Source organism: Nannobrachium achirus, assembly GCF_963921795.1.
Source record: "Nannobrachium achirus genome assembly, chromosome: 11".
Classification (NCBI taxonomy): Eukaryota; Metazoa; Chordata; class Actinopteri; order Myctophiformes; family Myctophidae; genus Nannobrachium; species Nannobrachium achirus.
Window position 1 is genome coordinate 14,259,017 of NC_137820.1, and position 27,650 is coordinate 14,286,666.

Here is a 27,650-nt window from a genome sequence, read left to right on the forward strand (position 1 = left end):
AATGCAAAATTTTACAAAATGGTCACTTTAACAAGGTATTATAATTATATTCTCCACACTTGTATTCTCCCCATCTTGACAGAATGGTATATTCCCAGGTTCCGTAGGTCAGCTGCACAGGTGCAATGCTGTTAATTGTGGCACGTTTACTAACATGCCAAGTAAGTTTAGCTGCACTTGAACAACCGTTCCAGGCTGCCTTATCCAGCCGTAGAAACGAGGGGAAAAAATGTACTTCTTGAAATAAATGTATCACGCCTGTTACTAAGGTATGGCAACATGACTGGTGTCTTGCACACGCGCGACACCAGTCATGTTGCCATACTTTAGCTTTTGCTGAACTTACGCCACTGGATGAAGGCCAAGAAGGCACAGTTGAAGGTAAAGAGCAATGATGTAAGAGAGAGGTGAAGGACTGTGTGAAGAATGATATTACTGGTCTACTGGACTGCTTCTCAGAAGAGTGAAAGCCAGGGAGAAGAAACCCACTTACAAGGGATTTAGAGGAATTATAGAGGAGTACAGTACAGTGTGTGTGTGTGTGTGTGTGTGTGTGTGTGTGTGTGTGTGTGTGTGTGTGTGTGTGCGTGTGCGTGTGCGTGTGTGTGTGTGTGTGTGCGTGTGCGTGCGTGTGTGTGTGCGCGTGTGTGTGTGTGTGTGTGTGTGTGTGTCAATGTTAGGGACAGGAACTGTGTTTCTGTGAGCCTGAGAATACTGTAAGTTATATGTGAGTGTGTGTGTGCGTGCGTGCATGCGTGTGTGTGAGAAAGAGAGGTTTTCAGGTGTCCAACGGTTCAAGACATCCTAACATAGAAGGCTTAAGATTGTTTTATTTAATGTTAGGTCCTTATTAATCATTAATCACAGGCGGAAGTGAAAACTGTTTTCTCCTTTGTTCTCTGTTTCATCACAGACTAGAGCAGCAGAGTGGATCAGTGTACAGGGGTTGTAGTATTGGATGGGCCTAGAGATGGCTGTCTCCGTACTTCTATCCTCCCTTGTGCTCAGTGCAAGTCTGCACATAGTCACAGGTAGGCCCATTTTATGTCACATTCTTTCTAATACAGTCGCTTGGTTTGGAGTTCAGCTCTGAGCCACAATGAATCATTATCACATATGGCTACAGCATGTGTGTGTGCGTGTGTGTGTGTGTGTGTGTGTGTGTGTGTGTGTGTGTGTGTGTGTGTGTGTGTGTGTATATATATATATATAATATATATATATATATATATATATATATATATATATATATATATATATAGTATTTATATAGTATTTATTTATTTATTTATGGTTTAACCTAAAGGGCAGCTGGTTGCCAGGTCATGGAAACATCTCCAGAATCAAATCTGACACATAAGCTCCAAAACCTATATTAAGTGGTTGGAACTTGTAAGCAGCCTCTTCCACCCAAAGATTTTGATGCCTGTGTCAGTTGGACACCTACTGGTTGACGAATTCAATAAAGTTATTGGAAGCAGATGCAGATGCACTGGACACTTGCACTGCCATCTTTATTGTAGCTTGGCCACCGTTGCAATTACCTTTCTCCATCAGGAGAGGGAGACATAGTTTGTAGCTTTACATTTCATGGCAATCTGCCCATCAGATTTGATATACATTTTGGGTGAGTGAGTTTAATATAGAAGGCTGGATAAAGTAAGGGAAATTCTCAAAAACACTGAACCACTCAAAAACACACTGCTATATTTCAGTCATTATTTAAGAGCAAGTACAATTGGTTGAGAAACAGTCTTATAAAGGGTTATGCATATTTTAGTTCGTGTAACTATTAATCATACAGTGTTATAAGCTGATTATAATGCATTATAGACATGGGATGCATAGCAAGTGTTACCCCCTGGTTCACAATCAGTTGAAAACCCCTGTTCTAGAGGAAAGGCCAACAGGGACATGTCCCCTGTGTCACCCCTGTATTCTGTGAACTTTCCTTCCCTCTCCCTCTCTGTCTCTGTATCTGTCTGTATCTCATACATAACTGTCTGCTTGTACACCTCGTGACTGCAGGAATGTCCGGTTGGGGAGGGTGTTTGGATGGCCAGGATGTGTTTGCAACCATCGCAGAGAACAGCCTTAAAGGAGAACTCGTCGCTGAGCTCATCGATGACTCTAATACGTGGAATGGGGTTTTCTGGACTCTCTCTGGAAAGGATGCTGATTGGTTCTTCCTCGATGGAAGAAACCTCAGACTCAACGCATCATCAGAGAGGATCTTGGACAGAGAGGTAAACACAGGTTATGGCAATCTAGGTAATTGGTTTAAATCAGGAGTCTTCAACGTTTTCAGGCCAAAGACCCCTTAGTTGAGAGATAAATGAAGCAGGGTTAGGTTACCACAACCTTGTATAGGTTCCATATAGTTTCTTCATTGTTTGACAGCACAATCATCATTGTATTTTGGATTCATATACATTTGTGTTTTCAAATATTTAACCATTTGAACCGTCAATACTTAATAAAGTTGACCTCTCACTCCGTACTTGGTCTGCTCTTTTTCCCCTCTACAAACCTCTTTGCTGAAAATAGCTGATCTACAAGCTCACAACGCCTCGCGCTTTGTAGATCTGCTATTTTTGGCTAAAGTTCTCAGAATATGGACGCTAGGGTTCAAGTGGTTAACCGATTTAGTGCCATTCCCGAGATATCTCGTGAAATGTACTCGAGTATCTCGAGTGCCATTCCCGAGATATCTCGCGAAAAGTAATATATTACTGTAACAGCGGTTATCCTACCGTGTACAATGGCGGATGGTCCCGAGCCGATCTCCGTCGCTGATTTATCATCATCACAGATCCACGAGCACAAAATAGTAATCCCATAACATTGAGGCAGACGGGGGATCTCATCTTTAATGTCCATTATCTCAAAACAACACTTTAGAAGCGAAGATGGCAATAGATGCTCGCTTATAAAACACATGTTGAAAAGCATCGATCCGATCCGCCATGACACCACGTAAACAATGATCGATTCCGGTGAAGGACGCGATGACGTCAGACCGGAAGTGTTTACGCTGTGGACTTCTGGCCTTCAAAATAAGATAATGGCCGTTAATGGAGCCAGCGAGAGGCACTCTGGACATTATAATCCGTTAATTTCTGGGGCTCAGATATAAAAAAGGAGAAAAAAGGTTTCTATCTCACAAAGATTTGGAGGACCCCCTGTAGTGACCCCTAGGGGTCCTGGACCCCCTGTTGAAGACTCTTGGTTTAAATTACACTCTTGTAGGCCTACCCATATTTGTAATACGTGACTCTGAAGGGGCCGAGCCACCTAGAAGTTTCTGAGAATGTCTGTGTGTCTGTGTGGGAGTCTTTGAGTCCAGGGTTAATCTCACAAACCGCTTTACCAATCAGCATCACATTTGTGTGCTTGCTGCCAGTACACCAAGGAGGTAACTTGCCAATTTGTTCTATTTTAAATACACAAATATGACACACTTCATATTTGAGCATATATAGCTGCAATGGGAACTCCTTATAGGGTTGGATGTATTGCTGAGTCATAGTGACATGAGCTTGATGATGTGGCCCACCGGATGTAGGACAGTGAATAGAGACAATACACACTGAGGACATAATAGTGGGGATGAACGCAGGCATTATGTGTTCAGTGCATTAACTGAACTTAATACATTGCAAAATACAAAAGTAGTTGTTTTTTATCCTGTAATAACTTAATAATGCGAGCCACCCTTGGGTATGTTGTTGTGACCATAGGTCGCAGTTTACCATTAGAACCGGACGGGTAACGCCTGACACTGTGGTTCCCCTGACACATCACTGTGACATCACAGTGATGTCAGATACTCAAAGCAGGGATCTCCATATATGGGCATAAACAGGTGACATCACAGTGATGTCAGATACTCAGAGCTGGGATCTCCATATATGGGCCCTTTAGGGCGAGGTTGACTTTCGCTCTTAGGAGTCTTACTGATATAATATATATTGTATTCTCAGCAGTAATGCATACAGTTCTCTGAACCTTCCCTGGCTTAGAGTGAGTGAACACAGCCTCTCTAGCTGCCATCCATTTCCCATCCAGCTGTGTCATGTCAGAACAGCTGCTAAAGAGTCAGCCAGATTAGTAACCTCTACATCGCTCTCTTTATCCCCATTTCCTCTTTCTGTCTCCCCTCTTTCTCTCTCTCTCTCTCTCTCTCTCTCTCTCTCTCTCTCTCTCTCTCTCTGTCTGCCCATCTGTCTCTCTCGCTCTCCATCAGGTGCACGGTCCTGTCTTAATGGCAGATCTGTCATGTTATGAGGAGGACATGCTTCAGGTATGGACGGTCCATCACTTCATGTTCTTTGTGTTACTATCGCCAGAGGCATACAAGTCCTTTTCTCTTTTTGTGTGTACAGAGTGTGTACAGGATCATGGTGGAGATTCTTGACGAAAATGACAATCTACCTGTGTTTCCAGAGAACACTGTCCAGTCTCTTTTTATCAGTGAAGTAAGAACACACACAACCTCAAGTATATGTACACACATATATGGTTACATACACATGCGCAATCACACATAATTTGCCCTTGAACTTTATACACTTGGCACATACCCCCCAAAAACTCAAAAGCATTAAAGTATACCCTGTCTAAATGTCTGCCTGATAGTTTGTCTGCTTCTTTATTTCACTGTCCAGCTAACTCCTGTAAATACAGTAGTATTCACGCTCAAGGCCATAGACCCGGATGATGACACAATCATATACTCCATTGACCAGACATCAGTAAGTTATTTACAATCATTTACATTTACTTAAGATTTAAGATCAGTGCATCACTGTATACCTCACGGTATCTCTCTCTCTCTCTCTCTCTCTCTCTGTGTGTGTGTGTGTGTGTGTGTGTGTGTGTGTGTGTGTGTGTGTGTGTGTGTGTGTGTGTGTGTGTGTGTGTGTGTGTGTGTGTGTGTGTGTGTGTGTGTGTGTGTGTGTGTGTGTGTGTGTGTGTGTGTGTGTGTGTGTACATTCGTGCTGCAGCCTGATTCCCAGTACTTCAAGGTGGAGCTTCCTAACAGTGGAGAGGTGATGCTGTCTAAACCTTTGGACTTTGAGACCCAGAGCCAGCTTGTCATCACCATTCATGCCTCAGTGAGCTTTATAAACTTTTCTTTGTCACATATACTGTCAAATCCAGAGTGCTCTGAGAGTGTAGAAAAAGTAACCAAATGGTTGGTTAAATTTGTACACTTTGTACACTGTTCATTACAAATTGATGGATAAAACGCTTTTTAACGTAATTTTATGATAGACTCCATCCTTCATCTAGTGCTGGGCAATATATTGAACTCTATGTGAACCTATGTGATATATACATTCTATTGAACAATATGTCATTTCAAATGTCACTATTGTGATACAGATAACATTCTTAAAAAGTTATTGTTATATAGGTTTTAACCATGGTAAAGCAGTGCATTCCAGTGGGCGTCATACGGCACAATGTGGTCTATTCCTAGCCTGGAATGGAATCAGACAAAATCCACCAATGCAAAATAAATAAAATAATAAAATTGCTGGCGGATTTGGGTCAATTGTGATTCCATTTCCTCACCTCAAAGAGTTGGGTGACCACTCAGGGCCCAGTATTGTTCTGGTTAACCAATTGTGTCCAGAGCAATTTTTTTTAACCCGCCCCTAGAGAAAAGAACCTTCCATATAGAAGTCCCAGGCTCTATTTAGCAAAAGCATTACTCCAAATTAGAGTTCAGAAAGCTGCACGTCGGAAGTTCTGAACTCTCAGACGAAAGGTTCGGTGGTCGGAGACAGTATGGACAGGGCTTTAAGTTAAGGCATAAGAACTGGTACTTAAGACAATCAAAATACAGTCCCATATCGGGGTGCCTGGTGGCCTAGTGGACCAGGCGCATACCATATAGGCATTGCCATTTCAGCATCAATTCCTGTTGGCGTCGCCGGTTCGATTCCCGATCCGGGTGACCTTTGCTGTGTGTCACTCCCTGTCTCTACCCCATTTCCTGTCAGTCTACTGTCCTATCCAATAAAGGCAAGAAGCCCAAAAACAAATCATTAAAAAAAAAGAAAAATACAGTCCCATATCCCAGTCTGGCTACGCGAGGCTAGTCTCTTCCTACCTTATTTTGTTGTCATCCCTCACTGTATTGTCTCCTCTCAGCTCTCTATCCCATCTCAGAAAAGCATTACAAGCTAAAAATGAATCATCATTAAGAATAAAGCAAACAAAACGTCTGCGTTGTGACCAATACAGGAGATGAGCACTGCAGAGCACTTCAACACCAGCACCACCATCACCATTACAGTCCTGGATGCAGACGACCAGTACCCGCAGTTCCTACCCTGTACAGCACATTACAGGGACCAGTCGGATCACATCTGCACCAACCCTGTGTACACAGCCAACGTTACAGAGGGGGAAGAAGTCAGTGATTCTAAAATGCTTGTTTAACCATTAATACCTGGAACGCATCCGTGTCACTCTAGATTGTAACCACTTTAACCATTATTTTATGCTTTAGCTATTGAAGAATAGCAGATATACAAGCTCACGGTGACCCCTAGAATTCTATTTATTTGTCCGCCAACCCCCATCTCAAAATATTATGTATCAGGGACGCCCTAGAAGCAAATATTTGAGTCACAAATGTTTGCTTTAAAAAATATATATTCAACGATTTGCAAAACAAATCGTGATTTTTCAGAAATAGCAGATCTACAAGCTCACAGCGCGGCACGCATTCTTAAAGGGTTGAAAGAAGATCATCGTTGCAGCGCCCTACTGGTTTAACCAATGTGGTGACCACATGAACCAGTGGCGTCAGTTCAGAAAAAGCTAAGGTATGGCAACATGACTGTCTTGCACGCGTGCAATACACCAGTCATGTTGCCATACCTTAAGAAGTACATATTTTTCCCCCCCGTTTCTACGGTTTCTTGGGCTGGATATGGCAGCCTGGAATGGTTGTTTAAGGGCAGCTAAACTTGGCATGTTAGTAAACGTGCCACAATAACTTAAGTGACCATTTTGTAAAACGTTGTAGTTATTTTACTGTAATTTAACAACATTAAACAGATAAACAAAAAGACATTCATGGATTTATATTTAAAGGTAACTTTTATTTCCCCCCCTGGACCCAGGGTATGGCAGCTGCATACCCCTGCCATACCCAATTGATGCCCCTGACATGAACGCAATGTTATGTGTGAGAGGTTTGACTGTTTCTTCTGATAAAGGACAAAGTTCTGGACTTCTCTCCTGGTCCCATTCATGCTGTGGATGGAGACAGAGGCCTCGACACTCCACTCAGCTACACCATCCTCTCAGGTTCAGTACCTCACACACATGCATGATCATATCATCACTCAATTTTAAAGCGCCTTGACACTGTGTACCACTCAGCACTAAGATGGATCACTGGTGACAGCTATGGAACCCACCATTGTACACTATATGGGAACTCAGGTTTATCCTCCTTATCTGAGAGGCGTGATAAACACTGGTATCTTTTTATTTTTAAAGCTCTCTCAGGATTGCTCCCCCCTTATGTTTGTTCAATGCTGAATCTGGACCCTAGTCCCTATCAGACGCGCTCAAGCGACATTTTGACGCTCGAGGTTCCATTTGCTCATACTGAGCTTGGCAAGGCAGCATTTTCTATCAGTGCTCCACTTGCATGGAACAAGCTCCAAAAATAATTAAAAATAAAATATCTGCCGGCCTTAGGCCAATTTAGGATGATGGTTTCTAACACCTTTGTTCTAAACTGTATATGTTTGAATTAATTTGGCTTTTAGTTTCTTGAACTTTCTACAGTTTTCACTTTTTTTATTTTTATTATTATTTCAAATGATGTCTGTAAATGTATATATGTATATATGTTGTTGTTCATTGTTGTATCTCGGTTGCGTTGTAAATGAGTGCTTGCTCTCAATTGTATTTCCGAGTTTAAATAAAGGTAACAAACAAACAAACAATATACTAGTAGTGTACAACTAGGGCATTCACCAAATATTCGAATATTCGAACATTTGAACATTCAAAGTCACTATTCGACATTGTTCACCAAAGTCGAATATTCGCTTATTTTATTTTATTTTTTTCTCTTTAAAAAATATATAGTTTATAAAGCTTGGCTAGATAGGAAGTCATAAGGATGAGTTGTCAATGCCCCTGGTGGATGAATTTGTTAATGCCTCTATACCAGGGGTTCTCAAACCTTTTTAGGCCGTGACCCCCAAAATAAACATATTTGAACTGGGGACCCCCACCCTGACAAGCACTTGAATTGTAGGTATTACATTTAATGTGACTCGGTTCCGCAGATAATATTCACAATGTTCGCCTCTTGCTTACTTAATATTTGACAGTTTGGCCAGTCCTGTCGAATATTCGACTATTCGAACACTTAGAGGTCGAATAATTCGAATATTAAAAATCACTATTCGTGAATGCCCTAGTGTACACATCATTTAACATTATCGATGCTTTAGGGGACGATGACGGACGATTCCTGATGGACAGACAGACAGGGGAGGTGAGGTTGACCTGGGGAGTGAAGGACAGACTCACCATTTCAGCCTTCCATCTGCAGGTCATGGTGAGACTCGCACTGTTAACATCATGACTTGACCACAGAACATGAACGCTATTTTTGTTATACCATCACTAGTCTCGCGAGGCCAGACTGTTGCCTCCGCGATTTGGACAAATGCTCCCGGCATACAGTCTGGCAAACGGAAATAGAAACGATGAGTGCGAGATAAAGCGGATGTGACGCAACCGCTCCCTTGGTGCAGTAGCAATAACATGTCCTACTGGAAGCGTTATGTCTCCTTTCAATATTTCTGGGAGCGTTATTTCGTCTTTCACTGGTGTTATTGGTGTTACCTCCATGATGTTTTCAAACGTTTTCTTAAACTATACACACCCATAACAAGAATAGGCCGCTCGAATGACTTTGTCTGAGCTATTGTGCTTCTGTTATGTTTCCAATGGGACTACAGTTCAGTGCAGCAGCGGCTACTTCCGATATTCGCTGTTCCAGACGCTATATAGCATTCGGAGATGGTGGAATAGTTGTCTGACTACGCGAGTCGCGAGACTATACCATCACCAATCTGGCTAGCCATCGTCAAAGAAAAGGGACAAACAGCGCCCTCTCTGTTTTGTTCCTTTGAGTAGTGTAGCGCTACATCTGTTCTTGAGAGATTACACCATCACTAACGCCGGCTATATTTTACCCGATATAATATATTCCATAACAAAATACTTCTCTCTCAAAATGTATGGTCCAGTGAAGGCACAGTCAACTGCCAATTGTGGGAGAATGGGATTTTTTTTTTACACTCTATCACTAACGCTTGGTGAAATCCATCTGAACACCTGCCTGTGGAAAAAAACAGGGATGGGCGCAGGGAAACAATCCTACCTACTATATGTTACTGAGCATCCTGAAGGTAGCAAGGACCCAACCTCCTCAGACATCAGCAACATTATGAAAATCACATAAACATAATGGTCTGGGTGAACATCACCCAGCGTTATTGTTCTAGGGTTAAGTGTGGAAAAATACCATCTAGATCAGTGGTTACCAACCTTTTCGGGATCAGGGCCCACTTAATCTCAGAAGCGTTTGTGACCCACCCATCTGACCACTTTTAGTTTTTTGTTTTGCCAATTATTTGGGGGGCCACTTGCAATATCCTTGTGGGCCGCTGATTCGCTGATTCCCTCCTCGTTCCCACAGCATGTTGTCTCTCCCTTTTCTTTGCATCTCAAGGTTCAAGGTTCAAGGTTGTACTTTATTGTTAAGTCTTTTGTACAGGTACATAAGAGTCAAACTTGTTTTGTTTGGCATCCTTCAGACAATGCAGTGGTATATACTATATACTAACAGCAAAAAATATAATAACAGCAACAGAACAACAAAAAAAGAAGAATCTAAAAGGGTTAATAATAAAGATGTAGAAGGATTGAGAAAAGAAAGAGAGTGCAAAAGGCAAAAGAGCAAAGAGAAAAATAAAAGAGCATCCTCAAATGTACATATTGTATACGCCAACAGCCTTTTTTTCCCCAGTAGTTGCTACTGTACTTAACTTTGTGTAAACATCGTCACAGTATGTTTTATGTGCAACAGGTTAGTATATTCAACTTCACAGTATACAGTAGGTGCAATTCAACTTCTCTATCTCCCCCACAGGCATACCAGAACGACGACCCCAGGAAGTACACTGTCACCACTGTGACGATCCGCGTGTTGGCAGCAAACCACTTCCCTCCAGAGTTTGAAGCGACTGTGTACCATGGCTTTGTAATGGAGGAGAAGAGCCTCGCCTCTCTGGTCAACACATATGGCAGCAGAGTGTTGATGCTACGCGCTCATGACCCAGACTTTATGCATGTATGCACTCATATAGGCACAGACATGCACATGCAAATGTACATTGATTGCTATATATATACTGTTATATTACTGTATAGTATAGCAGTGGTTCTCAACCTGTGGGTCGGGACCCCCAGGTGGGTCCCCAAATTATTTTGGGGGGGTCCCCTGATGTTTAGCAAAATGTTAACATTGTTTTCTCACTTATACAGTAAACAGACCAACATACAGTATAAGTGTATACAGGGTATCTGCACATTTCTAAAGTGACAATTAAGGACAATTAAGGACTTAAATTGTCAAATATTAGTAGGCAGAAAGTGTGAAAAGAGCAGATCTACATGCTCACAACGCCTTGCGTTGGGAGGTGTTGTGAGCATGTAGATCTGCTATTTTCACAGTGGAATAGATTGAGTCAAACTAAATGTAATGCCAACTCCTACAATTCCAAGTGCTTGTGCAGGGTGAGATGTCCCCAATTAAAATATGATTATTTTAGGGGTAGCGGCCCGAAAAGGTTGAGAACCAGTATAGTATACTATAGTATACCAGTAAGACTCCCTAATCGGGAGATAAGCGACCGTTGGTCGCTTATCTCCACAAATATCACAACCTCCACCTCTCACGTCATACGGGCAGCCATAGTTACACCTGGAATGTTGAATCTCCATATATGGAGATAACCTACGCATCACACAAAGTCTGACCTCACCAGCCCATACTTGGGCATGGATGACTTATATCTCCATATACGGAGATGGCCATATATGGAGATACGATGACATCACGCCACATCATCAGCTGTGGACTCTGTGATGTCATACAATACACAAACAAGCCCTATATAAAGGGGCAATTCTCACCAGGGAAGAGAGCATTGCCTGGAATGTTGAATCTCCATATATGGAGATAACCTACGCATCACACAAAGTCTGACCTCACCAGCCCATACTTGGGCATGGACGACTTATATCTCCATATACGGAGATGGCCATATATGGAGATACGATGACATCACAGAGTCCACAGCTGATGATGAGGCGTGATGTCATACAATAAACAAACAAGCCCTATATACTGATGCAGAGATATGAGCAGGGCAAAGGTGTGACGTGTGACGTGTGACCGACCGACCGACCGACCGACCGACCGACGGACGGCCGGTGGAGGTTTTCATAGTAAACTGCTCCCTGACGGTCGCAACTATAGTATACCAGTAAGACTCCCTAATCGGGAGATAAGCGACCGTTGGTCGCTTATCTCCACAAATATCACAACCTCCACCTCTCACGTCATACGGGTAGCCATAGTTACACCTGGAATGTTGAATCTCCATATATGGAGATAACCTACGCATCACACAAAGTCTGACCTCACCAGCCCATACTTGGGCATGGACGACTTATATCTCCATATACGGAGATGGCCATATATGGAGATACGATGACATCACAGAGTCCACAGCTGATGATGTGGCGTGATGTCATACAATAAACAAACAAGCCCTATATACTGATGCGATACGATGACATCACAGAGTCCACAGCTGATGATGTGGCGTGATGTCATACAATAAACAAACAAGCCCTATATACTGATGCGGAGATATGAGCAGGGCAAAGGTGTGACGTGTGACGTGTGACCGACCGACCGACCGACCGACGGACGGACGGCCGGTGGAGGTTTTCATAGTAAACTGCTCCCTGACGGTCGCAACTAGTATAGTAGTATAGTATGGTGATTTAATTTGCCCTTGCCCATAACTGCTTTCTTTATCCTACTTTTTGGCAGGGATTCAATCCCATGATTTCCTTCAGCTTCAGTCCAACGTCCAACCACACAGACTTGTACCAAGTCACACCAGAGGGACTTGTGATTGCCAGGGCCCACCAGCTTAGAGCTAAACAGAATCACATTCTAGAGGTGAGTTTCTGAGGAAACGTTTCCTCAAGCCTAGTCTCTCAGTAGCCAGACGATTGGATACAGTAGATATCTGACATCTGGGGCACAGTTATTGAAAAGTTGTAAAGCAGGGGTCTTCAACGTTTTCAGGCCAAGGACTCCTTTATAGCTGAGAGAGAGAGATGAAGCAGGGACCCCCTCTACATATTGTATAAATGTGTGATGTAGATTTTCATCGATTTCATAGATAGATTCATAGACTTGTCTATGTTGGATTTGTGTTTTTAGATAAAGGAGATATAGTCAACTTTTTCATTGTAGGGCCGACACTTTGTTTACATCCTAGTCTATAGACTAGAATGTAAACAAAGTGTCGGTCTGACAATGGCCAAAAGGATTATTTTATCATTATTTTACGCTTTTTGTGGTCATTTTTTAATAGAAACAAATATATGAAGCTTATGTTTTTATAAAATATCTTCGAAACATTATTTTTTATTTTAGCATCCGTTTTTCAAGAAAAAGTTGACTATAGCTCATTTAACTTGACCTTTCACTCTGTACTTGGTCTGCTCTTTTTGACCTCCAGACCAAACCTATTTGCCGGAAATAGCCGATCTACAAGCTCTTTGTTGAGAGCTTGTAGATCTGCTATTTTTGGCTAAAGTTCTCCTCAGAATAGGGTTGCGAGGGTTCAAGTTGTTCATTTAAAAGAATGATCATATCACAAAGATTTGGCGGCCCCCCCTGTAGTAACTCTGAGGACCCCCTAGGGGTCCGGGACCCCCTGTTGAAGACCCCTGTTGTAAAGGACCACCCAATAAGACAAAAAAAAAGAAAAAATTAGAAACTGCACAAGCAAAAATGATGATGATGCTGATGGTGATAAAATCGTATCATACAGGTAATGGCTGTGGACCAGGAGTCAGGGGATGCCACTTACGCTACTATAGTGGTGGATGTTTTGCCTGAAGGACAAAAAAGTAAAGCTTGCACGCACGCACACGCACACGCGCACACACACACACACACACACACACACACACACACACACACACACACACACACACACACACACACACACACACACTAGGGCATTCACCAAATATTCAAATATTCGAATATCAAAGTCACTATTCGACGTTGTTCACCGAAGTCGAATATACTGTTTTTGTTTTGTTTTTTTCTTTAAAAAAAATATAATTTATAAAGCTTGGCTAGATAGGAAGTCATAAGAATGAGTTGTCAATGGTTCTCAAACTCAAAATAAACATATTTTAACTGGGGACCCCCACCCTGACAAGCACTTGGAATTGTAGGTATTACATTTAATGTGACTCGGTTCCGCAGATAAAAATTGTGAAAATAGCAGATCTACATGCTCTGTGAGCATGTAGATCGGCTATTTTCACAATGTTCGCCTCTTGCTTACTTAATATTTGACAGTTTGGCCAGTCCTGTCGAATATTCGACTATTCGAATACTTTGGGGTAGAATAATTCGAATACTAAAAATCACTATTCGTGAATGCCCTAACACACACACACACACACACACTTGCAAACTTAGTTGCAATCAAATATGATGAACTTTCTAAATATAAATGTGCGTGTGTGTGTGCGTGCGTGCGTGCGTGCGTGCGCGTGCGTGCGTGTGTGTTTTCAGTCCCTTATGGCCCATATGGTGAGGAGCGTCTGACAGGCTGCACGGTGGGCAAAGCTCTGACTCTGTGTGTCTTCTTCATGAGCATACTGGGGTGCATCCTGAGGGCCCTGTCCTGGGGACTGAAGAAGCACAAAGGACTGAAGGATCCGCTGGAGAGGGGCTGTGTGGCCCAAGGAAAACACCCCAACGTGGTGAGATGACTACACTCTTGTTGTACTACAGTAGACCCATAGTGTGTTTTGTGAGATTTAATATAATCTCTCACTTGTATTGCTTGCTAATATCCTTCTCAATCTCTGCTCCTACAGAGCCTAAGGTGCTACCAAATGGTGAGTTCTCAATATTTGTTATTTCAATAACTAAATTCATAAATGTATTTTTAAATAAAATAAATGAGAGGGCTTTATTGAAGAAGAAAAAATTATAATAAAAGAATACCCCTCATTAGAAGGACAATATCAGTCACCAGAAGCAAGAACATGTGTGTTTAGGAGCCACTACCACTACCTTTCAAAATGTGTTCAATAGTCAACGCTGTTAGGTAGAAACCTTTGTCCAACAATGGAAGGAACCTGTGTTCCGATGGATCCACTGTAATTATTTAGTCACAAGCTCTTACTTTTTTTTCATACTTTTCTTTAGTTAAATATTTATAAAACCCACAGATAGACTGAGCCGCATTCACTTTCAAAATATTAAAAAAAATAACAGATACAATCTCAAGTGTTGGGATCATATAGAGTTATGGTTGGGATGCAAAGCGTCATGAATTTGTAGCTCGGATATTTTAGCTACAAAGTTTGACAAACAAACAAATCAGGCCATTGATTTACAAAAGATATATAAAAAGTTGAAATATGGATATACAATGTTTCTGCCCAACAGTGATATGTTATGCAACTGTTGTCCTTTTTTCTAAATGCTTGTGGTGATTGGTATGGTATCCCTCCCCAGCTGAATCATCGCAGCGGATTGCCCCAGATGGAAGAGGTCGACACTGAGGAGCTTGGCACCTATAATCCTTCCTTCACGTTGCAGGAAAAACCTGCCACATACCACAGCACAGACCTGCCTCCCTGCAGGGGCCATACTCCACCTGGCACGACTGCTGTGCCCAACACGACTGCTGTGCCCAACACGACTGATGTGCCCAACATCAACTACAAAAACTACGCAGAAGCTTTTTGCAGCCCTGTTGAACCTGTTAGTAACAATCTTTCTCCACCAATTAAATGCTCTGCTAGCTTACCCGCAATCCACCCCACCGTTGTTGACGTAAGCTTTATAGATATGGCTCGAAACGCCGCTCCACCCAAAGAAAGACTTGACTCACAAAGCCCACCGCCTGACACAGAGCAGGATCCTGCAGAGGCATCCGAAAGTCCTCCACCACATGCCGCCACCGCAACCCCTACGAATTCACAAGCGACGCCACCCGGCACCAGCCAAGGCCCTGCCAGTCATGCCGCTGCAGGTGAGGCCTTGCAATCCCCTCCCTACCCGAAGCAGACCAGCACTCCCCCACCCACCCCAGAGCTCGCACCACTACAGGCCAAGTTGGTGGACATAGACGCGTCTCCCGCCAGCACTCCTCCGGTGACTCCGGAGCACGCGGGCGCCAGCGTATCGTCAGAGGTGCTCAGTCAGGTAGATCACCCCTCCACCTCATCTGGGCACCCGGGTGGGGCAGCCGACGTGGCCAATAAGTCTTCAGAGCAAGGGCCTTCTGGGGCAGGGGAGGAGGATGGCGCGGGTCTCCCGGCAGATGAAGACGAGTTGCTGCCTGACGAGGAAGAGCTTATTAAAGTGCTCGCTCGTTTGCATCCCATGTTTATCGAAATTAAGAAGTGATGTCACTGTGACGTTGCAGGCACTGAGAGTGATGCAGCGGACAACACACAGTGAAGGAAGTAAAGGAAGATGATGGAATACAGTACATGTACACACACACATCATATACTGTACTAGTGTATGTACAAAATGATAAGCGTGCGCGCGCACGCGCGCACACCCACACACCCGCACGCACGCACGCACACACACACACACACACACACACACACACACACACACACACACACACACACACTCATGGTGGATAGTAATCAAGTATCATGACTTTATACTTCTACTCCACTCCGTTGTGAGCTTAATTTGATACTAATACCTTCCTAATTTTACTCAAGTAAAAAAAAAAATATTTAAGTCTTTTAGGGTATTTCTACATTGCTGCTACTTTTCTTTAAGTAAATTAAGTAAGAAATAAACAGACGTGGGGCAGAGGAGGTGGATGACGAAGGTCTCCTGGGTGATCAAGATGACTTGGAGTACTTTACTCAAGTACTGTGTACAGTATATTACCTCCTACCGTATATATGAACACAGTAAAATGCTTTTTGGCCATTCATGGCACAAACTTGTAGAACTTGCTTGTAAAGTAGTTCTAAAACCACAACCTGTAATTCCTATTTAAATACAGAATATGTGACCTATACTTTTCAAGAATATAACATTAATATAATGAATATGTTATTAAATATTGTTGTAAACTTAAATACAAATAAAAGCAGATGTGTTTTTCAATGGTTATAGAATGGTATTCTTTGCAGACTACATTCAAAACTCCCATTCACCATATTGCAGCGCTAAAGGCATTTAGTGTTATGATTGACTACTCTGGAGCTGCCATGGTCCGACTGAAACTATGAGATGTTTAACAACCTCTCAAACCTTTCCTCTGGCAACTTTTGAGTTTGATAGGTGACTAGGCAGCCTAGTACTGTAGGCTATATTATTTCCCTCAAAAAACAACTTAGGCCAGGGTTCCCCAATTAGTTTTCCCCAAGGGACGAATTATGTCTCGGGCGTTCCCACTACTCCAGCGACAGTTTTCGTCGTTGTCGGGTGAAAATCTTGTATGTCCAAAACCGTTCGTTTTGAATTTATCATTTTAAAAATGATTTAAACTAGTGAAAACAGCCGATCTACAAGCACACAACTCCTCGCGGTGCGAGGCGTTGTGTGCTTGTAGATCTGCTGTTTTCACTACTTTTGTGCGACGGCCTTGTATGATTTGCTAAAGAACGTACACATTTGGAGATACGAGATTTCCACCCGACAACAACGATATACTAGTGTTGTTGCTGTTGCTCTTATACCATTATTATTGGGGTTGGTGTGGGCCAGACAGTAGCCCCCCGCGGGCCACAAATGGCCTGCGGGCCGCCTATTGGGGAACCCTGACTTAGGCCATTAGTTTAAGAAGGTGACTATATCCAGGCTCAACTTCATTATTTACGCAGAGAGATCTGAATTTATGTTTGCACAGTGAGATAGTAAAGTTATTCTGAGAACAAGAGACTTTTTCAGTTACCATAACTCTCAAAAATGAAGGAGGAAAATGAGAATGGAGCCATGTTTTTTCTGAATAGAACTCAGAATGGAAGAAGGCTAATAAAGCAAATCTATCAAACATGACATGCTTTAATAACAAATCAAACAGAAAACAAATGAGCGCTACTGGCCTTCAGAGAATTGATCTTGCATTGTGCATGAATTGATCTTCTCACAAAACGTCATGTTAGCAGCCTTTTCTCATTGGGTGTGATGTGTTTCTAGAGTAGTGCAGCAACAAACCCATGGCGTACGGCTCAGCCCAAACTGATAACATTTGTCTCGTTCTTTATTGAGAGGAAAATCATCTCAATCACAGAAACTGGACCTGTTTGACAGACAGAGCTCACGAACTGCAGGTCAACCGATTAACTACAGTCAAGTCACTAGTGAAAGGCTTGTCACTGCAGTGTGAGCGTGTAAAAAAGCAAACAGCATTGTCATATACAATTCAAAAACACAGCATAAAAATTAACAGTGGTTACAAATGGATAGAGATAATACGTGTAATAGAAATGTCCCCACGGATTTTGTGAAGACAGGTGTGTTGTGTGTGTGTGTGTGTGTAAGAAGATTGTTTTGCAAAAACATATAAGGGGACATTATATTTTTGTTGTTTTTTGCTTGGCACACGAAAAAAAGGGTTAGTAGTACAGACCAATCAAGATTCTAAACATTACATGAAAACAGGCAAGTCGTTCAATCTCACAAAACATGTTCAACGAACTTATAGATGCACACAAGCATGCACACACACACACACTCAGTAACATTCATTAACAAACACACATAGACTTATATGTCTAAATCATTTGAAATGAGGTGTTGGGAAGGACACAAAGGAGGCAGCAATCTAGGACAAAGCAGCCATCAGTCTGTCAGAGACAGCCCAATTAGTTTAGACTCCTTCAATTAGCACAAAGAGGCAGGTAGGGCTGTCACAATATGACATTTTACATGACGATTAATTGTCACTCATATTTAATTGTGTTTTTGTCATTGACAATTACATTTCCGTTTGGCTTTTAGGCTTTGAAGTTGCACATGGCAGATATGACACAAAACCTAAATACACAAAGAAATTAATGACATATTTGACAACTTAGTACTTAAAAAATAACATTGATAGTGGAAATAGCCGATCTACAAGCTCACAACGCGTCGCGATGCGAAGCGTTGTGAGCTTGTAGAACTGCTATTTCCACTATTTCTGAAATTTTTCAACATTCACGATTATGACGATTATGACAAAATAATTGTGATAATGTCAAATAATCACGATTAGACGATTATGTAATAATTGTGACAGCCCTAGAGGCAGGAACTAAAACCCGCAATAAGGGGGACAATGGGGATCAGCAAGTTAGATGCACTATGGTCCCACTAGTGATACAATATTGCACTAGTCCATAACAGTCTTCATTGGCAAATGGAATTTAAAATCTACTCTCTCCCTCACAAAACCTATACTAAAGTCAAACTAGAGTCAAAGCACAGGTGAATCAGCGGAAAATGTTTGGTCAAAACCAGATATAATTTTTGGTTTTGACCACACATTTAAAAAGAGGAGTTAAACATAAATTCTAAAGGTCAAAACTCTTGTTTTATGCTTCATGGTCCAGTGCTTCAGAGGAAACTGGTGCTAAACAAGCTAGTGCGTTTACTGCAAAGCCTAAACGTATTGTTCTAATGAGGCCACTGTAACAAAACAAGGCTATGATATTACAGAGTCGTCCGTTCAAAAACAACAACAAAAATATTCAAAGTTGATCCACACGTAATGTAGTGTCAAAAACACTGTTTCGCCCTTTGCCCGGACCTATAGGTGAGGTAAGGGTAGTGGTGGAAGCAGAGCAGAAGCTGGCAAAGTATCACAAACCGATGTATTTGCTGAGCACGAGGACATGTGGGTCACATACATAAGCACACTGCTTAGAATGCTGGTATGTACAATGGGACCCATTCAAGAAATCAAATAAATTATCGTGTCCGCGGTGCTGGAGTAGATGGCCTCATCTCACTGGAAAACACTCTGTGCACCATGAGAGGAGCAGTGTGTGCTGCTGCAGACCAGCACAAAGTCTTTTTTAGGCGTGTCAGTGTTAGAACTCGTCGTGCCGAGCCAGGGCCTCGCCGAAGTCAGTCGCCTGGCTGCCTACGAACAGGTCATACTTGTCCACGATCTCTGCCTTGGTCAGACGCCCATCCTAAGCGCAGAGAATAGCACATTTGTAAGCCTTGATCATCATGCACAAACACAACAACAGTTGAATAAACACACAAAATTGTGAAAATGAAAGAAAACACAGCCCGCGATTCTTGTAGTACTCAAACATGCATGTTGCTGTTGTCCTAGGTAGTGTTTTGCAAAACATAATTGGCAAAAATAGCCTTATCAAGCCTACAAGCCCACAATGCATCGTGAAGTGACGCGTTTAAAATTGGGCAAATGACATGCCCAAAAATAGGGATGACAGATGGAAAGTGGTTGTATACTTAGCCTGGGGGCCAGCCTAGATACTAATGCATCTAGCTAACTTTCCCTCCTTGTTTTAACATGGGTCGGGATGTCTAGCTGGCTAGGCTAGTTATATAGGGTGTGGCAAATGTAGTTCTAAGAGCGGCCATTTCTTGGGTCAACACAGCCTTACACAGGTGTTCTGATTAGACTATAGCATTAGTTCTATGCAATCAAACAATTGAAACACCTGTGTTTTGACCCAAGAGATGGCCGCTAAGGACTACAATTGCGTCACCGCTGGCACACACTATACGCCCATACACACTAGAGTTCTCAAATTCTGCCCGAACCCGACCATACCGGAACCCGACCCAACATTTAGGGGAGGGTAGGGCCTAGAATGTAGGCTAATTAGTCGGGCCAGGTAGGGCCTCGGGCTCAATGAAAAAAGAAAATATATTTTTTGTATTATTTTATTACTAAATTCTTTCCAAACCAGACAATACTTGACAATACCCAGTTAGGGCCGGGCCTTAATTTCCAGGCCTGTTGAGAACTCTAATACAGGGGTTCCCAAACTTTTTTGTCTCAGGGCACCCCATAAATATATTTTTTTATCCGAGGCACCCACATTATAATTTTCACTCCCATCACCTTATATTTATAGCATATCGTCGTTGTCGGGCGGAAACCTTGTATGTCCAAAACCGTTCGTTTTGTATTTATCATCTATAAAATGTACTAAACTAGTGAAAACAGCAGATCTACAAGCACACAACACCTCGCGATGCGAGGCGTTGTGTGCTTGTAGATCGGCTGTTTTCACTCGTGTGATTATGTTGTGAGGAAAACGTTGAGATAATAGCCATTTTGGTTAGAACTGACTGAAAATAACTTTGTACTTCAAGTTTAAAATGATACTAAATATTTTTTCAAGTGTTCAAATAAATTCCAAATATTATCAAATGATCTCGCGGCACCCCTGGACTGCCGTTGCGGCACCCCAGGGTGCCCCGTCACCCACTTTGAAAACCCCTGCTCTAATACACACCTTGTCCGTGTCCGACTCGTAGACCAGGTGCTTGGCCTCGGCCTCCGCGTGGTCATAGTCGCTGGGCAGGATCCAGTCTCTGGTCTCCTCCTTGTCCATTTTCCCATCTTTGTTCTTGTCTCTGAACTCTGTGAACTGCTCCCTCTCTGTCTTCACCCACTCTGGCTCAGCAGGGTCCCCCTCCTGGTTGTACATATCACCTAAAGGACAGGTATGCACATTATTAAGCACATTATAGTTCATTACACCAGTGGTTCTCAACCTGTGGGTCGGGACCCCCAGGGGGGTACCCAAATTATTTTGGGGGGTCCCCAGATGATTAACCTAAATGTGCAACTTTGTTTTCTCACTCAACAGTAAACAAACCAACATAAAGTTTAAGTGTATAGAGGGTATCTACACATTTCTAAAGTGACAATTTAAGGATTTTTTTAATACATCTAAAATGACAAATTAAACATTGACCAAATTTTCATATATTAGAGGCTGAAATTGTGAAAATAGCCGATTTATTAGATCTGCTATTTTCACAATAGAACCGTGTTATACAAAATGTAATGTCTCAACTCTTAGTGCTCGTCAGGTGGGTGGGGGTCCCCAAAAATATGATTATTTTGGGGGTCGCGGCCTGAAAAGGTTGAGAACCACTGCATTACACATGGGAGAGCTCAGTATCTTGCTTGGGACTATGACAAAATAATTACTTTTCACAGCGCACCACCAAGCCAGACTGACCCACACGTATTGTTTACTTGAACAAAAGAACCAAGTTAGCCCTCTTTGGCCATCTAGGTTTTAGATGAATTCTATGAGACTGATACCACCTCTGGGACCGTATAGGACACAATGCTTAGGGTGTCTGCTTTAGTTGTAATATAATCAACTTCAAGTAGCCATGGACCTTTTTCATGGTGGGGAAAATGCTGCTGAAGGCAACAGCATTCGTGGGTGCTTCACTTACTGTATAAGTAGAGTAGTGAAGTGTGACGTAATTTACACATCCTACCTGGTTCGCGGTTTTCTTCCCTCATTCTGAATTCCCAAAGACCTTTTTCATATCACGTCATATAAGAACTGTGTTCCAATTACAAACAAATTATCTCAGCGGTTTGACTCATATGGATATGAAGAATCAACTGATGGTGAGAAAACGCTAATGTTACCGTCACCGAATTAGTTACATTTTCGCTAGAAACAGGCTTTATCAAATATGAGTACTATCATAAACCACACCAAGCCACCGAGCCACCTCGCCGATAATATCGCAAAGACCGTTTGTTTAGAGAATTACTTCCTTGGAACCGGGGGATGAGCGAGTCACGTCATGACTTCGTTACTCTATTGCCTGTTCAGATAAAAGTGCACTTCACCCATTTTAGACTATGGACACTGCGTACCAATGACATCATCAATGTCGATGCCGATTCTAGAAACTACAGGCTCTCTCTTCCTGGAAAGTTGGCATGCTGAAAAGCCATTGTTCTTGCCATCCTATCCTAACCACTCGACTCTGTGTCACCCTATGTTGGCCTACCACCAGTAATAACATACCGTAAGTACCAGTGTGATGTTAATGAATAATGTATGATTATGTTCAGTTCAAACTCACCTATGTACTCATCCAAGTCTATAAGACCATCCCCATTCTTATCAATGTCTTCCATGGTTTCCTAGAGGAAGAGAGGGGAGCACAAGGAAATGGATTAAGGACATCTTTTCAGTATCAGTATCCAATAGACCGTTTGTCAGCCTTCTGATTGGTCCCTGAGACTCCCTGACTGGCCAACCAGAAAAAATCATTCACTTTTTGCTATCGGGGGTGGAGTTGTGCAGTGAGGGAAGGCTTCAGGCTTTCAACAGCGGTCCACTCTGCGCGGCACGGAGAGCGTGCAGTACGGCGGCGATTTCGCTCATTATAATGAATAAGCTTCAACAAAATCTGTTGTGCGTTTCTCCCAGACAGTGCTGCTGCCAAATTTTATGATGACTTGTTTATACTTTTAGAATGTTTGTTTTCATTTATTTATGTCTGCTACTGGGAAGCTCAGGTACTAAATACCTTTGGTATTGTATCTGAACTTCTTTATTTGTACACTACCAGACAATATCAATAGGTTTGATCAAATCCTAGCAAACCTCCTCCCCATCCTCCAGTAAGTATGGCAGGGTTCCCCAATAGGCGGCCCGCGGGCCATTTGCGGCCCACGGGGGGCTACTGTCTGGCCCCCACCAACCCCAGTAATAATGGTGGTATAAGAGCAGCAACAACACTAGTATAGTCATTGTCAGGTGGAAAACCCGTATCTCAAAATGTGTACGTTCTTTCGCAAAGTAAAGCTCTGCTTCATCAAACAAGGCCGTCGCACAAAAGTAGTGAAAACAGCAGATCTACAAGCACACAACTCCTCGCGGTGTGAGGCGTTGTGTGCTTGTAGATCGGCTGTTTTCACTAGTTTAAATCATTTTTTAAATGATAAATGCAAAACGAACGGTTTTGGACATACAAGATTTTCGCCCGACAACGACGATATCTCAACTGTCACTGGAGTAGCGGGAACGCCACCGTCGCCCCCTGCAATGTTGTGGCCCTCGGCTTGGCACCCTAGACATAATTTGGCCCTTGGGGAAAACTAATTGGGGAACCCTGAAGTGTGGTATGTGTGTGTCCCTCACCAGCACTACAATGTCTTTCATGTGGTCATACTCCTCAGGGTGAAGAAAGGCGGTGAACTCCTCCTTGTTGGCTTTCAGGTCTGTATCTAGGTCAGCCATTTTGAACCTCCTCTCGTCACGAGCCATCATCTGTCTGTAACTGAAGCCATCCTCAGGATCAGCGTCATCTGAGGGACAAAAGCAACGTATTGTGTGTTCTTGGTGTGCGACACTGACGCCATACTTCAATACTATGCCTGAAATACGCATGCAATGCAGTAAATCACAGTCATTGAGAGGGAGAGCGACTCTCCATCTTCCGTTGTAAACAAAAATATTGTATTTGTATATAATATTAAATATTCTATTTTATTGCCAAATGAAACATCCAGTTGATTTGGATTTGTTTCCCTGTGCGCAGAGTTAAAAGCGAGAAGAAAGCAGAAATAAAGCTTGCCGTGGGGTGACAAATAGTAGAAAACACAACTGTCGCTATGGATAATGGAGGGCTGTTTTTTTTGTTGCTTACCGCGGCCGGATTGTAGAGCGAACGCGATCCGTGAACCGTCGTGCACGATGTGCATGCATGCGCCCAAGTTAAAGGTAAACAAAATGCAGGCAGTTTGTCGCAAAAGAAGAGGGGTCAAAATCGCAGTCAATGAGTTAACTATCGATGGTTTAGCTGGGGACCTCCTGGAATCAAATAGGGATGGTTACATCACATTGGGTGCATAGGCAAATGACTGAGTCCCGTACCAAGAATGTATCCGTATGTGGCGTTCTTGTACTCCTCCCACGACACAAACCCATCACCATTGAGGTCGTGACTCTTCCACTGTCTGTCCACGTCATCGTAGATCCATCTCTTCTGAGCATGTTTGATCCACTTCTTCATCTCCTCCGTAGTCACAAAACCGTCCTTGTCCTCGTCTATCCGCTCCACCAACATGCTGCAGAGACATGGACACAAAGCTTAGCAAGCACGCAAGCATCCTCTCTCTCTCACACACACACACACACACACACACACACACACACACACACACACACACACACACACACACACACACACACACACACACACACACACACACACACACACACACACACACACACACACACACACACACACACACACACACACACACACAAAACATGTTTTGTCCACTGACTAGGCAGCCACAGTAGCTTTACAAGCCAAATTGGATTGTTAAAATAGTACTGAACATTCAAATAATAACAAGGTAGTTGTCAAAGTAACAGATAGTTTAACCTGAAGCTCTCATTATACAGTAATTGCCATGTCGATGCGACGCGTTGTGAGCTTGTAGATCGGCTATTTCCACTATCAATTTTCCCTTTTAAGTATAAAGTTGTCAAATATGTCAGTAATTTCTTGGTATATTTAGGTTATGTGTCATATCTGCCATGTGCAACTTCAAAGCCTAAAAGCCAAACAGAAATGTAATTGTTTGCAATTATTTGTCATGTAAAATGTCATAATCGTGACAGCCAGGCGAGCGTAGTTGCGTTTATACTACAATGTGGCGTCTGCAGACAGGGACACTTTCCACACAAGTAGCCTCAGCTAGCCTGTGAGCAAACAGGAAACCACGCGCCACGTCTCTAAAACACATTACCCAAGTCTCTCCTTGCTCTCCTCTGGCGTGAGCTGGTCGAAGGTCTTGGACTCTTCCTGCCCTAGAAAGGCTTCGTGGTCGTAGTCGAAGTTGTCAGCGTCGTCATGCTCTCGGTTACTGAGCGGGTCTTCGTGGAGAACCCGGTCCTTCTTTTCGGTGGGTTTGCTGGTGGCATACACCACGCAGAGCGCAAAGCACATGATAAGCGGCCGCAGCTCCATCATCAGTTCTTTCTTGGGCTGTCTGGGGCAGACAGAGAAAAAAAAGTGCAAATATTGTTCAGCTAAAGGTTATATATTAAATTTAAACACTGGCCTTAACTGTAATTGATCAGCGGGATGAATTGAATAGGGACTCTTACTATTACTACTACATTCTTAGGGCTGCAAAAGTAATCATATTTTAATCATGATCTCGATTTTGACATATTGTCCGATTTAAAATATGTAGACTGACTATTTTCAGCTCTGTTGTTTTCTTTTCACTTAGTGTTACGTTTTGTTATTCATTCTGGAGGACCAGTTTTATTTAAAGATTCAACCCCACATTAGCAGCAATGTACAGTAGCACAACATGAACGAGAAAACAGTGATATGTTTGTGTGACAAACCTTTTTATTTTCTAAACTCAATTAATAATTGTGATAAATAATCACGATCTCAATATTTATAAAACATAATCGTGATTATCATTTTGGCCATAATCGTGCAGCCTCCTACATCGATTAATGCTGTTGTAAAGGAATTCTGGATATTTCTAAGATATCCGTTTATATGATGTCATGGGAGAAGTACGTGTGCTCAAGTAATTCTCTGCCGAAAGAGAGACCAGACAATCCTTAAACACATACAGTAGATGCACTTTGGCACTCGCCCTCCCTCCATAGATGGGGTAAAAACTTGTGTCATGGGGTGCCCGCTGGCCTGGTGGTCAAGGCGCATACCACATACTAGGCTATGATGCCTGCTGGCGTCGCTGGTTCGATTCCCGATCCGGACGACCTTTGCCACATGTCATTCCCCATCACTCTCATCATTTCCTGTCAGTCTACTATCCTATCAAATAAAGGCATAAAAAGCCCAAAAACAAATCTAAAAAAAAAAAAAAAAAAACCTTGTGTCATAGTCAAAGGTTCTACTCAATAAATACCTACAGTGTGATGTCAGTAAGAACTAGTGCCACGAGTCTACATCTACAATATTCATATTATCATAAGACCAAGGATGATTGACACCCACCCTCACATCAATGTTTGTCTCAGCCCCTTTAGTACACATGATAACATAACACTGTAACAATGAATACATTAATTATTCCACACTGTCCTTAATTTACAAGGACTGGGGTCTTGTTATGGAGGTCCCTGCAATCTCTTTTCAAATGGGGGTCCGCGGGCTAATAACTTAAGTGTCAATTTGGGGGTCCTTGACACGAAAAAGTTTGAGAACCACAGACTGACAATTGCAATCATTTTCATATTCTAAAACTATCTCCAGTGCTAAGGCAATATATAGCCGTCTCTGCTCTCACTTTTTCCATATTCTCCACACGGATCGGTTTAAATTAAACATCCTATTGTTGACTGTAGGTATCATTGAATGTCCCTTTTACCACCACGACAACACATTTTGTCATCATCAAAAGAACTGGGTTAGCTCACGTAGCGTTCAATACCGTTAGCTACTAAGTTGCCGTCTTTGAGTTTGTTCTGTAACTGGTATACTGTACGCACAGAGCTCTCAGCTCGCCCTGCGGGTGATAAAGTAATCGTGGTGCTACAGAACGAGTTAAATTAATGTGCAATATAATAATAAGCAATTGTTTTTCAAGAGTACTCACCCGGTTTCTTCAGGACTTGGGACTCGGGAAGTCTTTTCGTTTCAACTGTAGACCCTCCCCGGATACACACCCTTACGTTTCCGCCGCTAAAACCTCAACCACCCAATGGGCCTTCGTGGGAGCGAATGCGACGTCAGCCGTTCATTGGTCCACTTCAGGGCAGCGTCGGTGATTGGATTGGTGGAGAACCGCCACGTCCTCAACGCAATGAACGCCGCGTAGAAGGGAGGTGGCGGCGCGAGGCAGAGGGTGCAACGTATGGATGCAACCTGCGATCATCGGCTTTATAGCTCAATCAAAACATATACGAATTTACGAAACAGTGGTGGCAGAGACTAGAGTGAGTGACTCTCCTCTGTTCCAAGCGCACATACCGCAATACAGTCTCAGTCTGTGACGCTTGAAACTGTGTCTGTTTGCTTTGGATCCACATGCAATGATGATGAAGGCAATAGAAAGATGCAATAGTAGACCTACTACCAGCCAGGGCAACCTAGAAGAACTTATGTCTCCATATATGGAGATATGATGACATCACACAGTCCTCAGCCGATGATGTGGCGTGATGTCATACAATACACAAACGAGCCCTACAGTATAAAGGGGCAATTCTTGCCAGGAAATAAGCATTTCTTCGACTCAGACCTTATCGCCAGGGAC

At 42.7% G+C, this 27,650-nt stretch overlaps 2 protein-coding genes across 3 annotated transcripts; one reads left to right on the forward strand and one right to left on the reverse strand.

The window, feature by feature from the left end:
• Window positions 1-970: 970 nt before the first annotated feature.
• On the forward strand, window positions 971-15,805 carry LOC308294154 (uncharacterized protein; the record flags this gene model as incomplete). Its single annotated transcript, XM_080736878.1, has 14 exons — window positions 971-1,031; window positions 2,029-2,246; window positions 4,247-4,303; window positions 4,386-4,478; window positions 4,668-4,754; window positions 5,007-5,117; window positions 6,256-6,426; window positions 7,239-7,329; window positions 8,496-8,602; window positions 10,205-10,405; window positions 12,179-12,310; window positions 13,194-13,272; window positions 13,991-14,145; window positions 14,909-15,805. 14 exons carry the CDS (start codon window positions 971-973, stop codon window positions 15,803-15,805), a joined length of 2,460 nt encoding a protein of 819 aa, XP_080593004.1.
• A 1,813-nt stretch (window positions 15,806-17,618) lies between these two features.
• Window positions 17,619-27,043, reverse strand: calub (calumenin b). Of its 2 annotated transcripts, none has more exons than XM_080736493.1 (7): window positions 26,991-27,043; window positions 25,152-25,394; window positions 24,268-24,461; window positions 23,533-23,699; window positions 22,469-22,529; window positions 20,860-21,059; window positions 17,619-19,554 (listed from the first exon to the last, which is right to left on the reverse strand). In XM_080736493.1, the coding sequence occupies exons 2-7, from the start codon at window positions 25,373-25,375 to the stop codon at window positions 19,450-19,452; spliced, it is 951 nt and encodes a 316-aa protein (XP_080592619.1). In that variant the 5' UTR covers window positions 25,376-25,394; window positions 26,991-27,043; the 3' UTR covers window positions 17,619-19,449. The 2 variants fall into 2 exon arrangements, with proteins under 2 accessions (XP_080592619.1, XP_080592620.1); XM_080736494.1 differs by having other exon boundaries at window positions 25,152-25,390; window positions 26,991-27,036.
• Window positions 27,044-27,650: the final 607 nt, after the last annotated feature.

Coding starts and splice junctions, on each gene's coding strand:
- calub (XM_080736493.1), bottom strand. CDS start 25,375: ATGATGGAGCTGCGGCCGCTTATCATGTGCTTTGCGCTCTGCGTGGTG. Junction 24,462..25,151: donor GAGAGCAAGGAGAGACTTGG/GTAATGTGTTTT, acceptor ATGTCTCTGCAG/CATGTTGGTGGAGCGGATAG. Junction 21,060..22,468: donor AGACTTGGATGAGTACATAG/GTGAGTTTGAAC, acceptor CCTGTCCTTTAG/GTGATATGTACAACCAGGAG.